At 37.9% G+C, this 22,237-nt stretch overlaps 1 protein-coding gene across 19 annotated transcripts in view; it reads right to left on the bottom strand.

The window, feature by feature from the left end:
- DOCK3 (dedicator of cytokinesis 3) overlaps nucleotides 1-22,237 on the bottom strand; it is a 190,595-nt gene that overhangs the window by 18,428 nt on the left and 149,930 nt on the right. For all 19 annotated transcript variants that reach the window (XM_034440103.3, XM_034440164.3, XM_034440113.3 and 16 more), the window contains 9 exons: nucleotides 13,067-13,208; nucleotides 11,424-11,590; nucleotides 9,644-9,730; nucleotides 7,957-8,136; nucleotides 6,938-7,021; nucleotides 5,579-5,695; nucleotides 4,968-5,089; nucleotides 3,219-3,354; nucleotides 2,356-2,437 (listed from right to left, as the gene is read on the bottom strand). In XM_034440103.3, coding sequence (XP_034295994.1) covers nucleotides 2,356-2,437; nucleotides 3,219-3,354; nucleotides 4,968-5,089; nucleotides 5,579-5,695; nucleotides 6,938-7,021; nucleotides 7,957-8,136; nucleotides 9,644-9,730; nucleotides 11,424-11,590; nucleotides 13,067-13,208 — 1,117 coding nt within the window. The remainder of the gene's footprint in view (nucleotides 1-2,355; nucleotides 2,438-3,218; nucleotides 3,355-4,967; nucleotides 5,090-5,578; nucleotides 5,696-6,937; nucleotides 7,022-7,956; nucleotides 8,137-9,643; nucleotides 9,731-11,423; nucleotides 11,591-13,066; nucleotides 13,209-22,237) is intronic.

Raw genomic sequence — 22,237 nt, 5'->3', positions numbered from 1 at the left:
TATCCCCATTATTATTGTATCATCTTACATACTAATGTTAAATACTTTCCCATCCATTTATATGTAATGTTCAGTCCAATAAAGAAGGAATTGTACATGATGAAAAGAAAACAAATTACTTTTTAATTGTCCGTCAATAAAGTTCCTCTGGAAAATAAAAAGCAATTACTTTTTTAAAAAGTGGGGAATGTTACTCAGAAGTGATGCAAAAACAAAGGAACTATTACTTTCAGATTATATATCACACAGTATATATCTCCAAATAATATTATTTCAATGCAAGAAATTCATGTTTATCTCCCTCAGTTAATATGTATATACCAACTATTTACTGCCCCTATATTTAGAAGATTCAACTTTTTTGACAATTTACTTAATGGTAAATTATCAGAAGAAGTATACTGTACTACAGACCAGGGGCAATAAACTTTTTAGGAGTGGTGGAAACTTATAATTTTGAGATCATGTTGTAGATCCACAATCCCCAATCTTTGCTTTGCGGACCATCAGCGATAGTGGTGGCGGGGTATAGTTCTGCATGAATGGCGGGTGAGTGTGTGCAGCTCACGCAAATAGAGATTTGCACACTTGTCTGCTGCTCACACAAGTGGAGCTGTGTGCATTTGCCTGCTCGCCCACCACTTGCGTGGCCCAGTTCCAAATGGACCATGGCCCAGTTCCAGGCTGTGGCCTGGGGCTGGGACCCCTGTTGTAAATAGTCTTGCAAAATATTTTCTGGAAATGGAAGACTTCTGAAAAATGGCTACGATAGGAGATATAACTAACTACAAAGTAGCATTTTATCAGAAATCTACATGCTACGCCAATAACATCTCTCATAGGATGCTCCCTATCACCCATACATATATTTTGTTCTCTTTCTTTGTGCACATTTCCAAAGAAAACCCTCAGCTAAAACCTCCAGATATATTTATATTTGATGAAAGTATAAGGGTCCTGGAAATGACCTCCAATGATTTTGGAGGCTAGCATTTCACTTTGTAGCATTACATCATCTAATGTTTTATATTAAAAGATTATTTTCACTATAAGCCAGGTAAAACACAAAGCATGTTGAATGCCAAGGGAGATCACATCGGGCATGTTAGTACTGTGAGGTACCAGGTTGGGAACCCAAGCTATAAGCATTTACAGAAATATTTTTGTTCGTTTACTGAGTTTCAATACCAATTACAGGTAATCCTTGGCTCACAACGATTCGTTTAGTGACCGTTCAATGTTTCAATGGGAGTGAAAAAAGTGACTTATGACCGGTTTCCATATTTACAACCATTGCAAGATCTCCACAGTCACGTGATCGAAATTTGGACACTTGAAAACTGGCATGCCTTTATGAGAGTTGAGCTGTCTCGAGGTCATGTGATTAGCATTTGTAATCTTCCCAGCCAGCTTCCAACAAACAAAGACAATGGGGGAAGCCAGATTCACTTAACAATCACATGATTTACTTTTTTTTTTTTTTTTAATTTATATGCCGCCCTTCTCCGGGGAATGAGGACGGCTTACAATGCGTTAAGCAATAGCCTTCGTACTTTTGTATATTTATACAAAGTCAGCTTATTGCCCCCACAAACTGGGTCCTCAATTTACCTACCTTAGAAAGGATGGAAGGCTGAGTCAACCTTGAGCCTGGTGAGATTCGAACTTACAGTAATTGCAGACAGCTGGTGTTAATCACAATGCTATCAGTCTGCTGAGCCACCAGGCCCTACTTAACAACTATCGCAAAAAAAGTCGTAAAATGGGGCAAAACTCACTTAACAAACTGCCTTGTTGTAAATCAAGAACTATCTGTAATCTCTTTTTGTACAATGTGTATTTCTGCAATTTTTTCTTTTCCAAGTATATCAATTATTGGAGAGGTGTTCTTTCTTTCTTTCTTTCTTTCTTTCTTTCTTTCTTTCTTTCTTTCTTTCTTTCTTTCTTTCTTTCTTTCTTTCTTTCTTTCTTTCTTTCAAAACAAAGTTGGAAGGGATCTTGCAGGTCTTCTAGTCCAACCCCCCTGCTCAAGCAAGAAACCCTATACCATTTCAGACAAATGGTTGTCCAATATCTTCTTAAAAACTTCCACTGTTGGAGCACCCACAGCTTCTGAAGGCAAAACAGTGATCTGATGTCAGAAAGATATGATGTCCCCTTGCTCTGTTCTAAGAGCAGAACACCAAAATGTCCTATAGTGTCCAGGAAAACTAGGCGGAATATGGTACTGCAATCTAAAGTCACTTTCTGTGAGATGGGCTGCTATATAAATTTAATAAATAAATAAATAAAAAGCCATTATCTCAGCCATTTGTAGAACTTTGCATTACTTTATCTTAAATGCCTCATTCATACCTCTTGCACTAGGAGGTGCAGAGTTGATCATTTGAGATGGTGCAGAATGGGTAGAGCTCAGGCTTGAGGTGGAAGGACTGGCCTGGGAATAAACAAAAGCAACGTTGATAAGTAAGTTCGAATATTTATTATTAAGGAGCCTGTGATATATATGACAATATTAACAAGATGAAGGACTTGGGGGAAATAGATTATTGATTTATTTAAAGTACTTATATTGCCACCCTTATTTGTCATAATCTTGCGTGGCTCACAATTTACTTTATTGTACCTTTATCTTAATTAATAATTAATACAATTCATACCCAATATTGCAAAATATACTCACTAGCACTTTCCATGCAATGTAAACTTCAAATTATTATTTGTACACTCAGGCATATAGGACAGCACTATTTGGGCCAGCATGAAATGTTCAAATCTTCAGAGTAACCTAGTATAAGAAGTTTATCTATCTACAACTCTAGAGAAGAAATAAAAAGGCAAAAGGTACACAAGACAGATGCTTTTGGTAGCTCTGTAATATTCATTTTACTTCAGCAGGTGCAGAAACCCTTGAAGGCTCTCACAAAGGACAAATAATGAATTGTAATGTCTTTGTCATCAAGTCTGGTGCCATGAAGCCCTTAGAGAAAAGCCTTTGGAGAACTGTGGCCCCAAAGAAAGATATTTTGCTTAAGGTCTCATGGGCAAGTTCATGGCATAGACAAACTGAGACTGCTCAGTTTGTGACTCAGTCTGTTATCTATTATGCTACAACAGTAACTTACTTCTACAAGCACATTGTATATACTCTATACTTTCCTGTAAAATAATCATGAATATATTGCCTGCAATGTGTTTCTAATATATTTGCGTGATACCTGCATGTGATACACATCCTCTGCATTTTCTCCAACAGAACTGTCTGTTAATATAACCATATTTCCTGTTTCACTTGATGTATGAGAAGAAAGGGAAGATGATGAGTGTCGGACCGTACCCAGCATATTCAATGGGCTAGAAAAATATACAAAGTTGCTATTAGAGAATATTTTCTTAAGCTTGTTTAATGAAGAACATTTCATACTGAAACATGCTGAACTTCAAACTCTTCAAACATTTGTACATAACATGTAGAGATAAGCATTTTTTATTTCTGCATGGGAAACAATAGCAAATTTTTAAAAAATCTACATTGTTCCTAATTGGAAATAGTTAAAACTTAGCAATATAAATAAATTCATCATAGTACTCTCTTTTGGAATAAACAGCAGAAGGTGAAGGAAGGTCTAATATATTAAAACAAAGAATGGAAATATAAATATAATTCTATCCAGATACTGTCTTTTCTTTTTTTAAACTAATAATCTCTCTCTTCCAAGTTCTCATCAACTCCATCTAACCATTTTTCAATTTCCTCTCAAAAATATTAATTCCTTGTTTGTATATTATTTTTTGTAATTCAGTCTTCATTTTTATTTATTTATTTATTTATTTATTTAAATTTCTATACCGCCCTTCTCCAATATAGGACTCAGGGCGGTGAACAGCCAAAGTAAAAACAAGACTTACAAAATCTAAAAACTGTTTAAAATAATTAAATAATCTGGCCGTAATTAAAAGATTCCAATTTAAAATCAGTTTAAAATTTAACTCAAGCCAGCCCAGCTAGCTGAAATAAATGGGTTTTCAGGGCCCGACGAAAAATCCGGAGGTCTGTTATTGTACGTATCTCTGGGGGGAGATTGTTCCAGAGGGTGGGTGCCGCCACAGAGAAGGCTCTCCCCCTGGGGGTCGCCAGCCGACATTGTCTGGCGGACGGCACCCTGAGGAGGCCCACTCTGTGTGAGCGTACTGAAAAATTTTATATGATAAAAAAGCGGGGTATTTCTTTCATACTGGTTGCCTTTGTAATTCAAATTCATCTGACGGCACCCATTAATTTATGACTCTATTCTGGTTTTATCACACACACTTAAGTAACCCACTTCCATTTCAACATGTTTTTTTTGACACACCAATTTTCACTTCTGACAGAATTATAGTTTTATACACAGCCATTTGGGGTGTTGTTGTTGTTTTTGACAAACATCCATTCATTTCTGGCATCTGAGCACTGTTTTTCTACTTACATTTGCACATTTTAAAATTTCTCCATCCATTTTCCCATCTTTAATAAATATTCTAAATTGCACTAAATGATTTTCTTCTTTATATTTTCATCATTAATGTATAACTTGCAATCATTCAGCCTACATAATTATCTTGGTCTTCAATAACATCAATGTTCAGATATTAATAAATGTGAAAAATGATTTTTATTAAATCTGGTTGCTAATCATTATGATCTTATAATTTTGTTATATAACCTGTTAAGTCAGGTTACTACATAAATAATAAGAAATAATGATCTTTCAGATAGCAAAAATAATCTTATAGGAAATTTAATCCCCCAATAATGAAGTTGATTTAAAAGTATGGCCTTTAATTTATTATAGTTTTGAATACTCCAAAAGTCTTGTTAATGAGACTTTTTAGTTACAAGAAGCAGGTATATTAATTATTCAAGTTCATATGTTATTTGAAAAGGCAGATACAGAAAGATTCTTCTAATATAGATAAAATGATACCTGTGGCGATGCATTACTTTGATGCTCTCTGGACTCATTGGACTGTGTGATACAAGCATATTGCTACGTGGTGTGCTTGTTCCTGAGCAGGCTGGACTCAATTTTTCCAGAGTGGGTAATTCCTGTAGAGGATATTAAATGCTAGTTGTGAATGGATAAGGCAGAATATAAATATTGTTTATAAAACAGAATACAACCAATATGGCCTGTCACCAGATCTACATGTTTAGAAGATAACAAAAATGAAGTAAGATGAAGTAGCTGAAAAATTGAATTATGGTGACAAAATCATTTCCAGAATATAACAGAAAGACCATCAGTAGAGACAAAAAGTATGGAAATTCTGTACCTTAGAATATCATTGATAATGTTCTGTTTAAACTGGATTATTTCTTGGCATGGAACGATAACATGAAGATAATAATATCACAAGTTCACTGAATTAACAATGTGTGGTTAATGGAAAAGCTCTGTTGCACCATCTATTTATTTATTTATAAAAAATTTTGCTGCCCATTTTACAACAGAATCATTTCTCAATGCTGAATTTCAGTGAAACCAAAGACAAAATGATGCATATTTAAAAAAATAAAGAGTAATTATGAACTTACATGGTACAAACTAGATCGCATCATTTGAAATTGGTCAATTAATTTCTTATGGAGTGGACGCATCTCAGGATGTACAAACTTCTCATGTACTGCCAGACCTATTCCTAGGATATGTACCTATTAAAATTAAAATCACAACTTAATATTCAGTTTCAATGAGACTACAATATAATGCTTTCAATATTGCAAGCTTACTAAAATATTTAAATATTGGGGCTATTTAAATTATAATTCATGATTACCAGATATAATTTCCAGATTTTACTAGTAAGAATTGTAAATGATAGCTAAACAATAATTGATTTGCTTCCCTGGTAACTATTCTGAAACAAATCTAATAGTACAATGTTAAGACTATGAAATAATAGCAGTTTTAATTGATAGATAGCAAACATGCAGATACATATGAAAGGTATTTGATAAATTACTAGTTTTAAGGAACTATAAAACAATCTAGCATACTGTTTTTTTTTATCTGAAAAGGAAATGTGAGTTTTAGAGCATAATCTCGTTAAAAATATTTGTTCTGCAAATATGTACATTTCTATTTATACTATTGAAGATGCAAGTGGCTAATAAAGGTTAGCAAATAGCATTTAGATCTGCATTGTCTGTACTTTCTTAGTTTTCAGTTATTTTCAAATATCTGTATTTGTTTTATATATTTACTGTGTTTTCTCAAAAATATGACCCTGTCTTATATTTTTTTGAACCCCAAAATAAGTGCTTGGCCTTATTTTCGGGGATGTCTTATTACTTTGGAGCGCGTGGAGCAAGATGGGGCTCTTCTTGCTGTCTTACCTGATTTCCAGCTCTGTCTCCCTAACCCTAACCAGAGGAAATGGCGGGGACCAGCTATGCATGTGTTTAAATATTTTCAGGGACGGCTTATTTTCAGGGCGGGCTTATTTTCGGGGGGAGGAGGCTTATTTTAGCGCATGCGCTCAAAAGCCCAATTGGGCTTATTATCAGGGGATGTCTTATTTTAGGGGAAACAGGATAGTACATTATGTTATACAGGTGGACATTTCTATGGTTTTTTCAGTCATTAAATTCAATGATTGTTTTAGAACATCGGTGTCAAACTGGCAGCCTACAGGCTGGATGCATCATGTGCAGGCCACGTGCACCCCGGCTCCGCAAAGGCAAAAAACGTGGTGATACGTCACATGACGCGATCGAGTTTGACACCTGTGTTTTAGAATATGAACATAAACCATATATATATATATATGTAGCATGTTCTGATTTTCTGTATTTTATATAGTTTGAATAAGCCTATGTTACTTTGCATAATATCAAAGGAAACAAATTTTATTACAGTATTATTTTATTTTTATTTTAAAAAGACAAGAATACCTGTTCATGCATCAGTTCTTTCAACTGTGTGATTTTTTCTGCATCTCCAGGATGAGAGGAGATATAATCCCTATCAAAAAATGCCTGGAGAAGAAAAATAATCAGTTGTACTTTGGAAATAGTCTGTTTCTTAAGAAACATAAGGAAGAACAAAAATAATCCTTGGTATCTTTATTTTCTATACAATGAAACATGGAAAGCCTCACTTGACATTCCATGACTATGGAATCCATTTAAAACATTTTGTCACCTTTTCTGCCCATTTTATGCTGCCTATATTTTCCCCATTCTTGGATTTTGTAAATTCAAAAGCCAACACATATAAATCACTGGCAAAGGAAATTTGCTGTAGGACAATGTTAAACAATTTATTTTAAATTTCAACAGTAATACTATCAACATGCTTCTTGACAAAATCCTGAAACTTTTATATATATATTGTTTATTTCCACTGAATTAAGTAGAGTATAACTTTCTGAATATAACTTCAGAAATCATCAATATAAAAGTGTATTTTGTTGATTTTCTGCACTCAGATAATCCAGAAATAATTTTACTAATTTACATTTTAAGTAAGATTACTTAACAGCTTAGTAATGACTTCTTTAGCAATTGTCACTATCCTTCTCTTTAGACAACATTATCAAGATAATGACTTTCATTGTTTTATTAACAAAGCAATTTCTAAGGCAGAATTTATTTAATTTATTATAATTACACTTTTCAATGAATTTCATATTTATACAAACAATAAAATATCATGCTATGACAATTTACTTATATACATAATATAGAATCCCACAAAATAAAACAGTTACAGTTGTTTAGACTAGAAATACAGACATAAAGCTAAGCATAGTGTTATAATTAATTATGAAAAATTGACACTATTTCGTATATAATTAAACATTCTTATATAACAATTCTTATATAACAACATTCTTAAACATAACAATGAAATATAAGTGTATTGTGAAAAGCTGCTGAAAGTAACAAGAATCAGAAAAGTCTGAATTTACCTCCTGATATCGTGCTATGCCACCATTCACAGCAGCATCAATAACTCCATTCAGGCACATACTGAGTAGATTGATGTTCCCATGCATTTGTTTGTGCTGATACTGACTTATTAGTGTCCTTAGCTCCTGATTTTTGTTCTCCACTACTTGAATAGCATTTTCTAATGGGCTTACTTCAACCTATAAATATACAAGCATATATCAATTATATATATATATATATATATATATATATATATATATATATATATATATATATATATATATATATATATATATATATATATATATATATATATATATATATATAATTTTATTAAAAACAATCTAATACAAACTAAACTTAAAGAAAGGGAAGAGAAATAATAAAATCAAGGGTAAGAATGCAAAGGGAAAGGAAAAAAAGAGACGAGAAAATAAGAATATAATGAAGAGAAAAAATATATAAAGAAGTAACTTCCAACCTTCATCATAAGTATAAATAAATGTAGTGCCTCTTCACTACTTCTAAGATTATAAACAATGATCTATTATATCCTATCCCTTATCTATAGGCAAATTCATAAACATCATCAGTCTGGGTGTCAACAGAAAGTCCAGAAGTAATAACATATCTTGTTTTAACCTTGTTCAAATAAGCTAACTTTATATTCCTTCCTTTTTCTTCTAATAGTCTTCCATTCAGGCAAATATTGTTGTAGGATTTGATTTCTTATCCCATCACATTACAATTCTTCAAGTTTTAACAAGTGATTTTTGCAAATCCACTAAGAAAAAATCATTCAGGTCACTTTTGTGGTTTAACATTTCTATTTTCCTTATCATTTTTAAAACAATGATCAGTTTCTTTTGTATATCCAAAGAGGCATCATTTTCTCAGTCTTTCTTTGTAAATCAACTTTCAGTACCATTTCTTGTCTGTCAGATAAAATTTGTTCCACATCAATCACTTCTTTATTAACATCTTTTGGACATAATCCATCCATAGACATCATAACTGATACGGTTGATATTATGGCTGCTAATTGTGGGGTCCATTCTTCAAGTCTTCTTTAATAGTTTGAATGTTATAAGGTTTTTCATCATTTTATAGGTCGTAGTTAATTAACATCAAGATAGACGTGTGTTTTTTCCTTCTGCCTAGAATCTTTAGTCTCATCTAGGGTCATTTTTAAAATCATAAAATAAGTTATCTTTATGTCTTGCAAAAACCAAAACAGATCTATTTCCAGAGAAAAGCTTCTTTTTATTAATTCTAAAATCTTACTATAAAAGTTTCTATATTCCAAATTTATCTGAATTCTTAATCTGTTTATAATTTTCAAAGATCAAGATTTTATTTAGCTTTTTGCTGTTTACTTCAATTTTTTTAAAACTCACATGATATTTTCAAACTTATCATTCTCAGTGTCTCTAATAGCTTAAAAGTAGATAATAAGCAATTTACAAAGTGAGTTTAGAAAACTTAGTGTCCTTTAAAAGGCACCAATTGCAACTGTAAGCATGGAGACATCTTCAATGGACCACTTCTCTCCTGGGAGCCCTTCTATTAAATTAGCGTTAATTATGTGAAACACTTATTTGTTACAACAAGCACATTTAACATGTTATTTTATCCATTAGATAAAAAATTACCCACTCTTTCTCTTTATGTTATACCTTAACAAAAACAAAAAGAAAACATTACCAATTCTCGTCTTTCCACTTCAAACCACCGAGAGATTCCAGGTAAACTGTGAGTCAGGGTTAGAGTGGTACGTTCAATCCACAAGCTCTACGAAGGAAAATATAATATAGGAAATGAAAAACAAAAGGTGCCTTATTTTATTTGCCTATTTGCAAGTCTTATAGACTGCTCCAATGTAACATACAAATAATCAATGAAAATAGTAATTAAAATGAATTCCTCTGGAACAGGGGTTGTTTATAAAACATTAATGATAATAAAAAAGCTCAATCCCATGACTGTGAAACAGAATAGCCTTCCTGGCTGTAGAGGAATATGGAGATAACCTTGAAGGACCTACATAAGAATCATCAACTTAGCTCTGGAAAGGAAGAGGGGATGATAAGGAAATTCAAGAAAATCATACCTTGATTCTGTTTGGTATCAGTATGGACAGAGGGAAACTTTGATAAGCTTATAAGAGTCTGTTACTTATATACATGCTTATTTATCCTATTTCTAAACCACTTATCTTCCTCAGAGAGATATTGTACTATACTATACAACAACATAGTTCCAGTATCAGGTTTTCACTAAAGGTGGGGCAAGGAGGAGGCAATTACACATGAGGGGAGGGACTATTCCAGAGAAGAGAAAGTGACTGGAAAAGTATATTTATAAGACTCCTGAAGGTGAAAAGTCTTTAACTGAGTGAATGAGTGATCTTACTGTGTAGGCAAACATCCAGTAAAATGGGGCCAAGCAATGATATCTTAAGGAGAGGTGCATCATCACCTCTTTCGAAGTACATGATAATATACTGTACCCTCTCTCATAGAATGATTTTACCATTTCCCCCACTGAACTTTCTATAATCTCCTTGGCAGTTTTCACCAACTAGAAGGGACACATGTCCAGATCAAAGGTGGTTGGGTTGCAAAGGACCAGATCACATGCAGAATCAAATTCACCTCAGATAACACCCAAGGATTCACTAATCTCCTCTGAAGCTGCTCAGCTGGCATCAAGCTCCAAGTGAATCTGAACAACTATGTCCTTCAGATGCCTAAAATAATGTTCACAGTGGCCCCTTGTATGATCTTCCTCATTGTTCTTACCCAGTTGGATTTTTGTCACTTTGGAAAGAGCTGCTGATTAGCAGTTTGTGGATGCAATAGGCAAGTGAAGAAATGTCAACACTTTGCCATTCTCATCACTGTGGTGCAGACCTGGATATGGGCTCTTACCCATGCTTGCTCATATTCTCTTTTTTGTTTTGCTCTAGTAGAACACTAGGTTTTTTTCAGTTTGTTTCATTTCATGGAACTCCTCAGAAAAGCAAAAACCTCCTCCTGTCCTCCAAGTCTGCAAATGCAATTTTGTTCAAGGACACTCCCACTTCCCTATTTCAGCAGGAAGTTCAGGCCTTGGCTTCTGAAGGACCCTCTAGAAACTATATAGTTCCATTAGCTCCCTCAGTCAGATTAACTGAATTTGCAAAAATTTGTATTTTTAGTCTGTTTAGCACAGTGCTATGCGTGCCTAAACAGAATTATGTCTTACAGAGCTCAACAAGGTTTAGTCTTGCACCTGTTGAGCTGCTTTACAAGTTCTACTTTTATATCATAAAACTGCAATCAAATATTCAAAAATTTCAGTTGCTATTGTTTTTGCCAACATTCAAATTGCTTAACACTTTCTTTGAGGATAGCAATAATTCTATGAGCTCTTACATGTATCTAAAAGTTCCTCAATATATTTTGCATAAAAACAATGTTAATGTGTTAGGAAGAATTAGAACCTTAAATTCATTTTCCTTGTCTTTAGGGCCCTTGTGAAAAGGCCTGTCATAGCGGAATTTCCTGATGTTGTTAACTCGATAAAAGCTCTTTATGCGATCAGGGACACGATCCATATGTAGTACATCAATATTGTCTGGAATTGGAGTCACCGCATAGATTTGCAAGTCTAATTACAGAATCCAGTCAAAGAAAAAAAACTACACACAATACGAAAGAATACAGATTAGCCTTACACACTGCATAATAACATTACAGATCTTTATTATTTTTAAAACACACACACACACACAATCTGAATCTCATACAGCATAGAAACTACAATGTGAATCTGTGCAATTTTGGCAGCTATGGCATCCAATGCAGGGGTGGGTTCTACTTACCTTTACTACTGGTTCTCATTGTGCCTGTGGCCACTCTTCTGCACATGCGCAGAAGCTTCTGCGCATATCACTTACGGTGAATGTCCAGGTCAGTGGGCGGAGCTTCCCGTCGGTTTTACTACCGGTTCTTGTGAACCGGTCCGAACCAGGGGCAACCCACCACTGATCCTATCACATAAACTTGCGAACATCATATAGTTCTGAACCTGTTCCTCCAAACGAAAGCATTGAAAGTGAGATGACATGTACTGTCAGTTTTATTTCCTTCCCACTTCTACTTGCATCTTCATCTGTTATAAAATACTATTGCATGAGCATTTTTTAAAATGCTTATTTTAAAAAGGAAACCTTGTTCAATAATTTTCAATTTCTGTCATGTTCTTAAAAGCTCTTCTGATCCCTAATTTGTTTTAAATTTAGCACTAACAAAACAAATACTCATTTTCACTTTTTCAATATTTTTCATAAGGAAACCACAGTTTAAATCAACATTATCACAGCATTTAATCCATTTTTACCTGGACACCTAAGCATATACATTCATTTCAAGTTTGCAAAGGGATTTGTAATAGAATTTTATATTAGAATTTGCATTAAAACTTTGATTTTTATTTCGCTGTGCTATGTAAATTTTCTGTTTTTATTTCTCTGTAAAAGAGGTATAATTACGATATTTCAGCCATTTATGCCTATTTTAGATTATGCATTATTTAATTTTTGGTTTGAATTTTTTGTGATCTGGAATTAAAAACTGCAATTCTTCCTCAATCTCTATAGTCAGTTCTGTATCTTTTGTTTCATCAAAGTTTAAGGTCACATTTAGTTTCATTTCAATTTATTAAATTTAGTTCCCAAATTTTGCTTCTTAACAACAACACTATCCAATAAATTTACAACCAAGGCCTCTCAGATATATATATGTATATTAAGTGTTTTTCTATCGAGGCACCTGGTCTACCCCAACATGTGGGAGGGAGCATACTGCATCCCTTTCGCCTTTCAGCACCAATCCAGGAGCCTTCAAGCAGTCGCATTGACGACAAACCATTTTTATACCAAATTTATATTTCGCTGATAAAGAAATAAGTGCATGCTTTATTCTGTTTTTAAGCATTCCCCCTTCCCCTATTGCAGTTAGGTTTTAACTGTCTGTAAGCAGACAATGAAAAATATTAAAATTACTATAAATGTGTTCTAATTCTGAAATATTTTTAATTTTGCAGCAACTTTGGTAATGATTCTAAAACATTAATCAAGGATACACTGGGCATCACACTGCAATATGCTATCATCTGGGTGATTTGGATGTTGCATTGCAATGGCTTGTGGAAATTCACTAAGCATTCTTTGTTGGAAGGTCTCTAATCTCTCATAGTCATGGCCTCGACAAACATACTCTTTATTCTGTAAGGAGAAGAAAGCAACATAAAATTGAAATATCACTGAATTGTTCCCTTAGCCTCCTCACTTTTATTTATCAACCAGACTAAATAAGAATAAGACAGTTTAAACAATTTTATGAAGTGGAAAGAAGAAAGGGGCAAACCATGCATCCAGAGAAGGCATGTTTCAGAGTACGGTCCTAGTACAAATAGCCCTTGTGTTACGGCTGTACGGTCAAAATATTAAGTGAATCACGTAAATGAATGAGCCCCCCCCCCTCTTAAATCTTGCCTACACATGCTTTCATCCTCTTTGAAAAAGCCTTTTTTGCACAGAGGATGGAATTGTATATAAGAACACAAGATCTATCTTGAGGTCTGCAGGGACGGAAGCATTTCCAAAGTGGAAAAAAGATAGAGCTTGCATCCCTGCAGGCCTCCATCCTGAGCAAAAAGGCTTTTCTAAAGAGGATGGAAGCATGTGTAACAACATGAGATCTAAGGAAAAGTTTCGCCAGTGTCTGAAAAAAAGGCCACTTTTCTGCCATATGGCCCAGACTATTCTCCTTTCCTACACCAACATCTTGAGGTCTAGAGATCTTTGAAAGGTAAGTGAGTTATCAGTGACAGGGTGGGGAGAAGCAGATGGAACCTGGTGGGCTAGCAAAGCAGACCCAGTACCTGTGGGTGTGAGCAGAGCAAGATTGGAGGGGAAATAGGCAGGGGACCTATTGCAGCATCTCTGGTTGGTTGTAAGGGCAAATGACTGCCGTACTGCTACAATATAGGTAACTGCAGGACTAGATCATAAGTACTTTTGAGTGTGTGTGTCATAACTTTGAACTGTCGCTAAGTGAATTGTCGTAACTTGAGGATTACCTGTAGTGAGAAGTTGTGCAATGTCGTCCATAGTGGACGCTTTATATAGTGCAGGCACAGAATTCTTAGTAGAATCTCTTTGTATGTTCAGACCAGATAGGTAGATTCAATTTTAGTAACCTAGTACCTGATGTATTCCAGCGTTATGTAATATAAGTGACAACTAGCACTTTGAAACTCACTAACGATCATAACTAACTTTAAATTTGGTGTATTCTGCTAGATTTTGTACCAGTTGCACCTTTCGAGTCATCTTGGGAGGCAGCTGCATATGAAATAGTTCACAGTAATCCAATTTCATGGTGGTTAAGACATGAACTACCACTATCAGAGCATCTTAATATAGCATCTTAATATCATAACTGGCAAATCTGTTACAACTGGGCAAAGGCTAAGCAAAGGACACCAGATAGTCAATCAACTGTTTTAGAGGGAGAAAAATTCCATCCAAGATAATTGCAAGGACTAATGTTTCCAAATTTCCTGAATATTTATTAATACAACTCAACCCAGGTAGTATTTTGTCTGGGCCTATTTCATTCCATCTAGTCTTTAACAGCTTCCAAATTCTAGTTCAAGATTTCTACAACCTAGGATGGTAATATATAAATGGATGTCATTAGAGTACTCATAGAATCATAGTATCATAGGGTTGGAAACGACTTTGGAAGTCTTCATGTCCAGGAAGTCCTGGATAGGAATCTTCTCAGCACCCCAGACAAATGGCTACTCAAACTCTGAATCCAGAACTGAAGTCAAATAGACTGTTCCATTGCTTAATAGTTCTGGTGACACCTTACTGTAGACCAATGGTAGTGATCACTGATAGTGCCTTTCATGTGCATGATAAATAATTCCTGGGGAGAGCAGTGAACCCTGTGGAGCCCCCTGTTCAGATAGGAGAGAATCACTATTATATAGTGCAATATCCAACCTTTGCAGATAATCCAAACAGTTGACAGTATCAAACACTGCAGAGTCTGATAAGACTGAAACGGACTTACTCTCTGTCAGGGTTCCTGAAACTCTCACCAATTAGGTCTTAGTGAAAGTCATCCTCCACCACCACCAACATTTTTGTCCCTTTTTTTACTGGGCCTGAATTCCAACTGGTACAGATTCAAATAAGCTATTTCCTTTAGGATTCTTTATAGCTGATTTATCCCTTCATGGATTACTGCCTTGTCGTAGTGCAGGGGCTTGCGTAGCTCAATGAAGCTATGAGCTATGCCGTGCAGGGCCACCCAAGATGGACAGGTCATAGCAAAGAGTTCTGACAAAATGTGATCCACTGGAGAAAGAAATGGCAACCCACTCCAGTATCTTTGCCATGAAAACCCCATGGACAGTACCAAAAGGAAAAGAGATATGATCCCAGAAGATGAGCCCCTCAGGTCAGAAGGTATCCAATATGCTACTGGGGAAGAGCAAAGGGCTAGTACTAGTAGCGCCAGAAAGAGTGAAGTGACTGGGCCAAAGCCGAAAGGATGCTCAACTGTGGATACATCTGGTGGTGAACGGAAAGTCCGATTCTGTAAATATTTTCTCTCCATAGGAACCTTCATAAGATCCATGAATCAAGGCAAGCTGGACATGGTCATACAAGAGATGACAAGACTGAACATCAACATCTTAGGAATCAGCGAACTATAATGGACAGGAATGGGTGAATTTAATTCAGATGACCATCAGGTATACTACTGCGGGCAAGAATCCCTCAGAAGAAATGGAGTAGCCTTCATAATCAGTAAAAGAGTAGAAAAAGCAATACTGGGATACAATCCCCAAAATGATAGAATGATTTCAGTTTGAATCCAAGGCAAACCATTCAGTATCACAATAATCCAAGTCTATGTCCTAACCACTGGTGCTGAAGAGGATGAAATTGACCAGTTCTATGAAGCTCTACAACACCTTATAGAATTAACACCAAAAAATGATGTCCTTATCATTATGGGGGATGGGAATGCTAAAGCAGGAAGCCAAAAGATAACCGGAATAACAGGCAAGTTTGGCCTTGGAGTACAAAATGAAGCAGGGCACAAGCTGATAGAATTTTGTCAAGAGAATACGATGGGCATAGCAACCACTCTTTTCCAACAACCCAAGAGACGACTCTACACATGGACATCACCAGACGGTCAACACAGAAATCAGATTGACTATGTGCTCTGCAGCCAAAGATGGAGAAGCTCTATACAGTCAGTAAAAACAAGACCAGGAGCTGACTGGCTCAGATCATGAGCTTCTCGTTGCAAAATTTAGGCTTAAATTGAAGAAAGTAGGGAAAAGCACTAGGCCACTCAGGTATGAACTAAATCGTATCCCTGATGAATATACAGTAGAGGTGACAAATAGATTTAAGGAATTAGATCTGATAGACAGAGTGCTTGAAGAACTATGGACGGAGGTTCGAAACATTGTACAAGAAGTAGCAACTAAAACCATCCCAAAGAAAAAGAAATGCAAGAAAGGAAAATGGCTGTCTGAGGAAACTGCAAATAGCTGAGGAAAGAAAGGAAACGAAAGGCAAGGGAGAAAGAGAAAGATACACCCAATTGAATGCAGAATTCCAGAGAATAGCTAGAAGAGATAAGAATACTTTCTTAAATGAACAGTGCAAAGAAATAGAATAAAACAATAGAATAGGGAGGACCAGAGATCTCTTCAAGAAAATTGGAGATATGAAGAGAATGTCTCGTGCAAAGATGGACATGATAAAGGACCAAAATGGCAGGGACCTAACAGAGGCAGAAGAGATTAAGAAAAGGTGGCAAAATTACACAGAAAAACTATACAAGAACGAGCTTAACGTCCCTGATAACCATGATGGGGTGGTCACTGACCTTGAGCCAGACATCCTAGAATGCGAAATCAAATGGGCCTTAGGACATCTAAGCAACAACAAAGCTAGTGGAGGTGACAGTATTCCAGCTGAGCTATTCAAAATCTTAAAAAGACGATGCAGTAAAAGTGCTACGCTCAATTTGCCAGCAAATTTGGAAGACTCAACAGTGGCCACAGGATTGGAAAAGGTCAGTTTACATTCCAATTCCAAAGAAAGGCAGTGCCAAAGAATGTTCAAACTATCACACCATTGCACTCATTTCACATGCTAGTAAAATTATGGTTAAAATCCTACAAGCTAGGCTCCAGCAGTATGTGGATCGAGAACTATCAGAAGTACAGGCAGGATTTCGAAGAGGCAGAGGAACTAGAGATCAAATTGCCAACATATGCTGGATCATGGAGAAAGCTAGGGAGTTCCAGAAGAACATCTGCTTCTGCTTCATTGACTATGCTAAAGCCTTTGATTGTGTGGATCACAACAAATTGTGGCAAGTTCTTAAAGAAATGGGAGTACCAGACCATCTTATTTGTCTCTTGAGAAACCTATATGCGGGTCAAGAAGCAACAATGAGAACTGGACAGGGAACTACTGATTGGTTCAAAATTGGGAAAGGAGTCCGGCAAGGCTATATACTGTCATCCTGCAGTATACAGGATATCCTGCATATAAGTTAAATACTGCCTATTTAACTTATATGCAGAGCACATCATGAGAAAGGCGGGGCTAGATGAATCAAAAGTTGAAATTAAGATTGCTGGGAGAAATATCAACCTCAGATATGCAGATGATACCACTCTAATGGCAGAAAACAAAGAGGAACTAAAGAGCCTCTTGATGCGGGTGAAGAAGAGTACAAAGGCTGGCTTGAAACTCAATATTAAGAAAACTAAGATCATGGCATCCAGCCCTCTCAATTCCTGGCAAATAGATGGGAAAGAAATGGAGGTAGTGACAGATTTTATTTTCCTGGGCTCCAAGATCACCGCTGATGGGGACTGCAGCCAAGAAATTAAAAGATACTTGCTCCTGGGGAGGAAAGCTATGGCAAATCTAGACAGCATACTAAAAAGCAGAGACATCACCCTGCAAACAAAAGTGTGTATAGTCAAGGCTATGGTTTTCCAGTTGCAATGTATGGCTGTGAAAGTTGGACCATAAGAAAGGCTGAGTACCAAAGAATTGAGGCCTTTGAACTATGGTGCTGGAGAAGATTCCTGCGAGTCCCTTGGACTGTAAGGCGATCAAACCGGTCAATCCTAGAGGAGATCAACTCTGGCTACTCTTTAGAAGGCCAGGTCCTGAAGATGAAACTCAAGTACTTTGGCCACCTAATGAGAAGAAAGGACTCACTGGAGAAGAACCTAATGCTGGGAAAGATTGAAGGCAAAAGAAGAAAGGGACGACAGAGAAGGAGGTGGCTGGATGGAGTCACAGAAGCAGTCGGCGTGAGCTTAAATGGACTCCAGAGGATGGTAGAGGACAGGAAGGCCTGGAGGAACGTTGTCCATGGGGTCGCGATGTGTCGGACACAACTTCACAACTAACAACAACAACTCCCTCTGCCGCAGGGAGACGGAACCGACCAGATGGTTTCCTCCCAGGTGCCTGATGGACCCCGAAAGGAGCTTGGGCCGTTTCCTGAGACTCTGGCACACGACTCGATTGAGGAGCTGGTGGCCGCATGGGAGAGCGCGGCCGCCAGAGCTTTGGACCGTGTCGTGCCGTTGCGGCCTCTGACCCGATGCCGATCTCAATTGGCTCCTTGGTTCTCTGAGGAACTGAGAGAGATGAAGCGTCGGAAAAGACGCCTAGAGAGCATTTGGAGGGCTAGTCAATCCGATTCCGACCGGACACAGGTCTTATATCAAGACCTACCTAGTGGCGATAAAAGCGGCAAAATCTAACCATTTTTCCGCTCTTATCGCAACTGCAGAGAACCGCCCAGTCGCCCTGTTCATGGTGACCCACTCCCTTCTTCAGGGGGGAGTGCGGGAAGATCCCTTGCAGGGTCATGCTGAGGATTTTGTGCAATTCCTGCATGATAAAGTCACTCGGATTCGGGATGGCTTGGACTCTGATTGGATGAGTCCAGGGGAGGAGACGAGGGTAGGTCTTGAGAATGTTATCTGGGAGGAGTTTGATCCTGTGGCTCCCGAGGATGTGGACAGGGTTCTGGGTAAGATTAGTGCCGCCACGTGTTTATTGGACCCGTGTCCCTCCTGGTTGGTACTGGCCTCCCGGGAGGTTACACGAGGCTGGCTCCAGGGAATTATAAGTGCATCTCTGAGTGAGGGTGCCTTTCCTGCCGCCTTGAAAGAGGCGGTAGTGAGGCCCCTCCTCAAGAAGCCTTCCCTGGACCCGGCTGAATTAGCCAACTACCGTCCGGTCTCCAACCTTCGTTTTATGGCGAAGGTTGTTGAGAGCGTGGTGGCACGACAGCTTCCCCGGCACCTGGATGAAGCTATCTATCTGGACCCGTACCAGTCGGGCTTCAGGCAGGAGTACAGCACAGAAACGGCATTGGTCGCGTTGGTGGATGATCTCTGGAGGGCTCGGGATAGGGGTTGCTCCTCTGTCCTAGTCCTATTAGATCTCTCAGCGGCTTTTGATACCATCGACCATGGTATCATGCTGCAGCAGTTGAGGGGGTTAGGAATAGGGGGCACCATTCTGCGGTGGTTCTCCTCCTTCCTCTCCGACCGTTCGCAGTTTGTGTTGGCAGGGGGGCAGAGGTCGACCTCGAGGCGCCTTGCATGGGGTGTGCCGCAAGGGTCGGTCCTCTCGCCCCTTCTGTTCAACATTTATGTGAAGCCGCTGGGCGAGATCACCAGTGGTTTTGGGGTGAGAGTCCATCAGTACTCTGATGACACTCAGCTGTACATCTCCACCCCAGACCACCCCAACGATGCCCTTGGTGTGAGGTCTCGCTGCCTGGAGGCCGTGTGGGTCTGGATGGGGAGAAACAGGCTCAGACTCAACCCGTCCAAGACCGAGTGGCTGTGGCTTCCGGCATCCCGATATAGTCAGCAGGTGCCATCGCTGACTATTGGGGGTGAATCTTTGCCCCCCACAGAGAGGTCTCGCAATCTTGGTGTCCTCCTGGACACACAGCTGTCTTTAGAAGAACATATGATGGCCGTGGCCAGGGGGGCCTTTTATCAGGTTCGCCTGATTCGCCAATTGCAGCCCTTTCTGGACCGGGACGCCTTGCGCACGGTCACTCACGCCCTTGTCACCTCCTGGCTGGACTATTGTAATGCTCTCTACATGGGGCTCCCCTTGAAGAGCACTCGGAGGCTCCAACTGGTCCAGAATGCGGCCGCGTGGGTGGTTATGGGCGCAACTCATTGTGACCATGTGACACCCCTCCTGCGCAAGCTGCACTGGCTCCCACTGGTCTTCCGGATGCGATTCAAGGTGTTGGTCACCACCTTTAAAGCACTCCATGGCATAGGACCCGGGTACCTTCGAGACCAACTTCTGCCACCAATAGCCTCCCACCGGCCAGTTCGCTCTCACAGAGAGGGTCTCCTCAGGGTGCCATCGGCCAAGTTATGTCAGCTGGCGACACCCAGGGGGAGGGCCTTCTCTGTGGGAGCCCCAGCCCTGTGGAATGAACTGCCCCCGGAAATGCGTAAGATCTCCGACCTCCGGGTATTTCGCTGTGCACTCAAGACCCTGTTGTTCCGCCAGGCCGGGCTATCAACATAATAATTTTAAATTGGGTGTTTTAAATTTCTGGGGTTTTAAATTGAGCCGAATTATTTAATAATTTTAAATAATTTTAATTGATGTTTGTTTTGTGCTTTTAATAGGCTGTACACCGCCCTGAGTCCTTCGGGAGAAGGGGGGTATAGAAATAAAATTATTTATTTATTTATTATTTATTTAACAACAACATAGCTGATTTCCCACATTGTTCCCAACAATCTTTCATAAAAAGAGAAGGTTGGAGACAAAGTAAAATTTGTTCAGGAAAAGCTTCTTCAGAAGGTGACCACCTCCTTGTTCAAAGCTGTGTCTTCAAGTCTTCCCTCAAAGCAAGAATGGCTGATATCCTGGATTCAACCACTCACACCCACTAATCACCAAAAGGAACTAGGAGTAGCATGAGTTTGGCCAACATGTAGTGAGAATCTACAATTTCAATAATAATAATAATAATCCCAGATGCTTCCTTTCTTGAAAATGAGCTTTAACAAAAGCTTGGTCATATTCATATCTGGTTTTCCATTACTGTCACTCTAAATATGTTTTTAGTCATTTTATCTCAGGGGCTATGATTATGAAGTGGCCAAATGTGGACAATCATATCCAGCATCTTTTCAATGTCTGAATTCCAGAGATTCAGAGGACATAAAATAGAACTGCCCACCAAATTGTAAGGAAACTACCAAAGGCCTGTTGTTCATGCAAAGTTCAGGTGTCCATTACCCTCAGTTTAACAAGGAACTGGTTTGACTATGGCAAAGGAAAGGTATCAGTGTTACTTATTTTCAGATCACATTTCGTCTTCTCTAAATTAAAGACCGTCTCTAGCATGTGTCTTCCCACATGTGTTGTGAACACTATTACTTGTGACACCTCCATGGTTGTCATTGGGGCTATCAGGTCATAAATGAACTGGAACCCTCCTTCAGTAAAATCCATCTGAAGATTTTATAGAATAATAAAATCATGCAGTTGGAGGGAATGCTTAGACCATCCAATGCAAACTACAGTTTAAGACAGGAATCAAAAACATCCTTGACAAATGTCTGTCCACTCTGCTTGAAGAGTTCCAGTAAAAGTGAACTCACAATGTCTTAGATAAATAGTCCTGTAGTTTACCTGCTGTTACAGTTAGCATTTTTTCTAATATTCAAAAAAACTCTTGAAATTTAAATTCATTATTCTGTATCCTGCATTCTGAGCCAATAGAAAACAAGTCAAGATTTACTTCTTGTGACTATATATATTAATTTAATTTATTATGTGCCATCAAGCTGTTTCTGACTCCCAGCAACCATACAGATTTTTTTCCAAGATGATGCTTAATCTGTTCTTTCATGTATCCCAAAGGTGCATGTATCACCTCTATAACTGACTCCATCCACCTTGCTGCTGATTATCCTCTTCTCTTTTCTTCTGCTTTGCCCAGAATTAGATCCTATAGCAGAGACTTGAGTCTTCACATAATGTGTCTGAAGTAGAGTAATTTGAGTCTAGTTATTTGTATCTTGAATGAGTATTTTGATTTCATTTGATTTGTTCAATGATCCATCAGTTTGTTTTCTAGGCTATCCACAATATTCTCAGCAATCTTTTCCAACATCAAAATT

Source organism: Pantherophis guttatus, chromosome 2 (assembly GCF_059756535.1).
Source record: "Pantherophis guttatus breed Tessera chromosome 2, ASM5975653v1, whole genome shotgun sequence".
NCBI classification, from domain to species: Eukaryota; Metazoa; Chordata; class Lepidosauria; order Squamata; family Colubridae; genus Pantherophis; species Pantherophis guttatus.
Note: the sequence above shows the minus strand (reverse complement) of the source record. Positions and strands in the feature narration are given on the sequence as shown.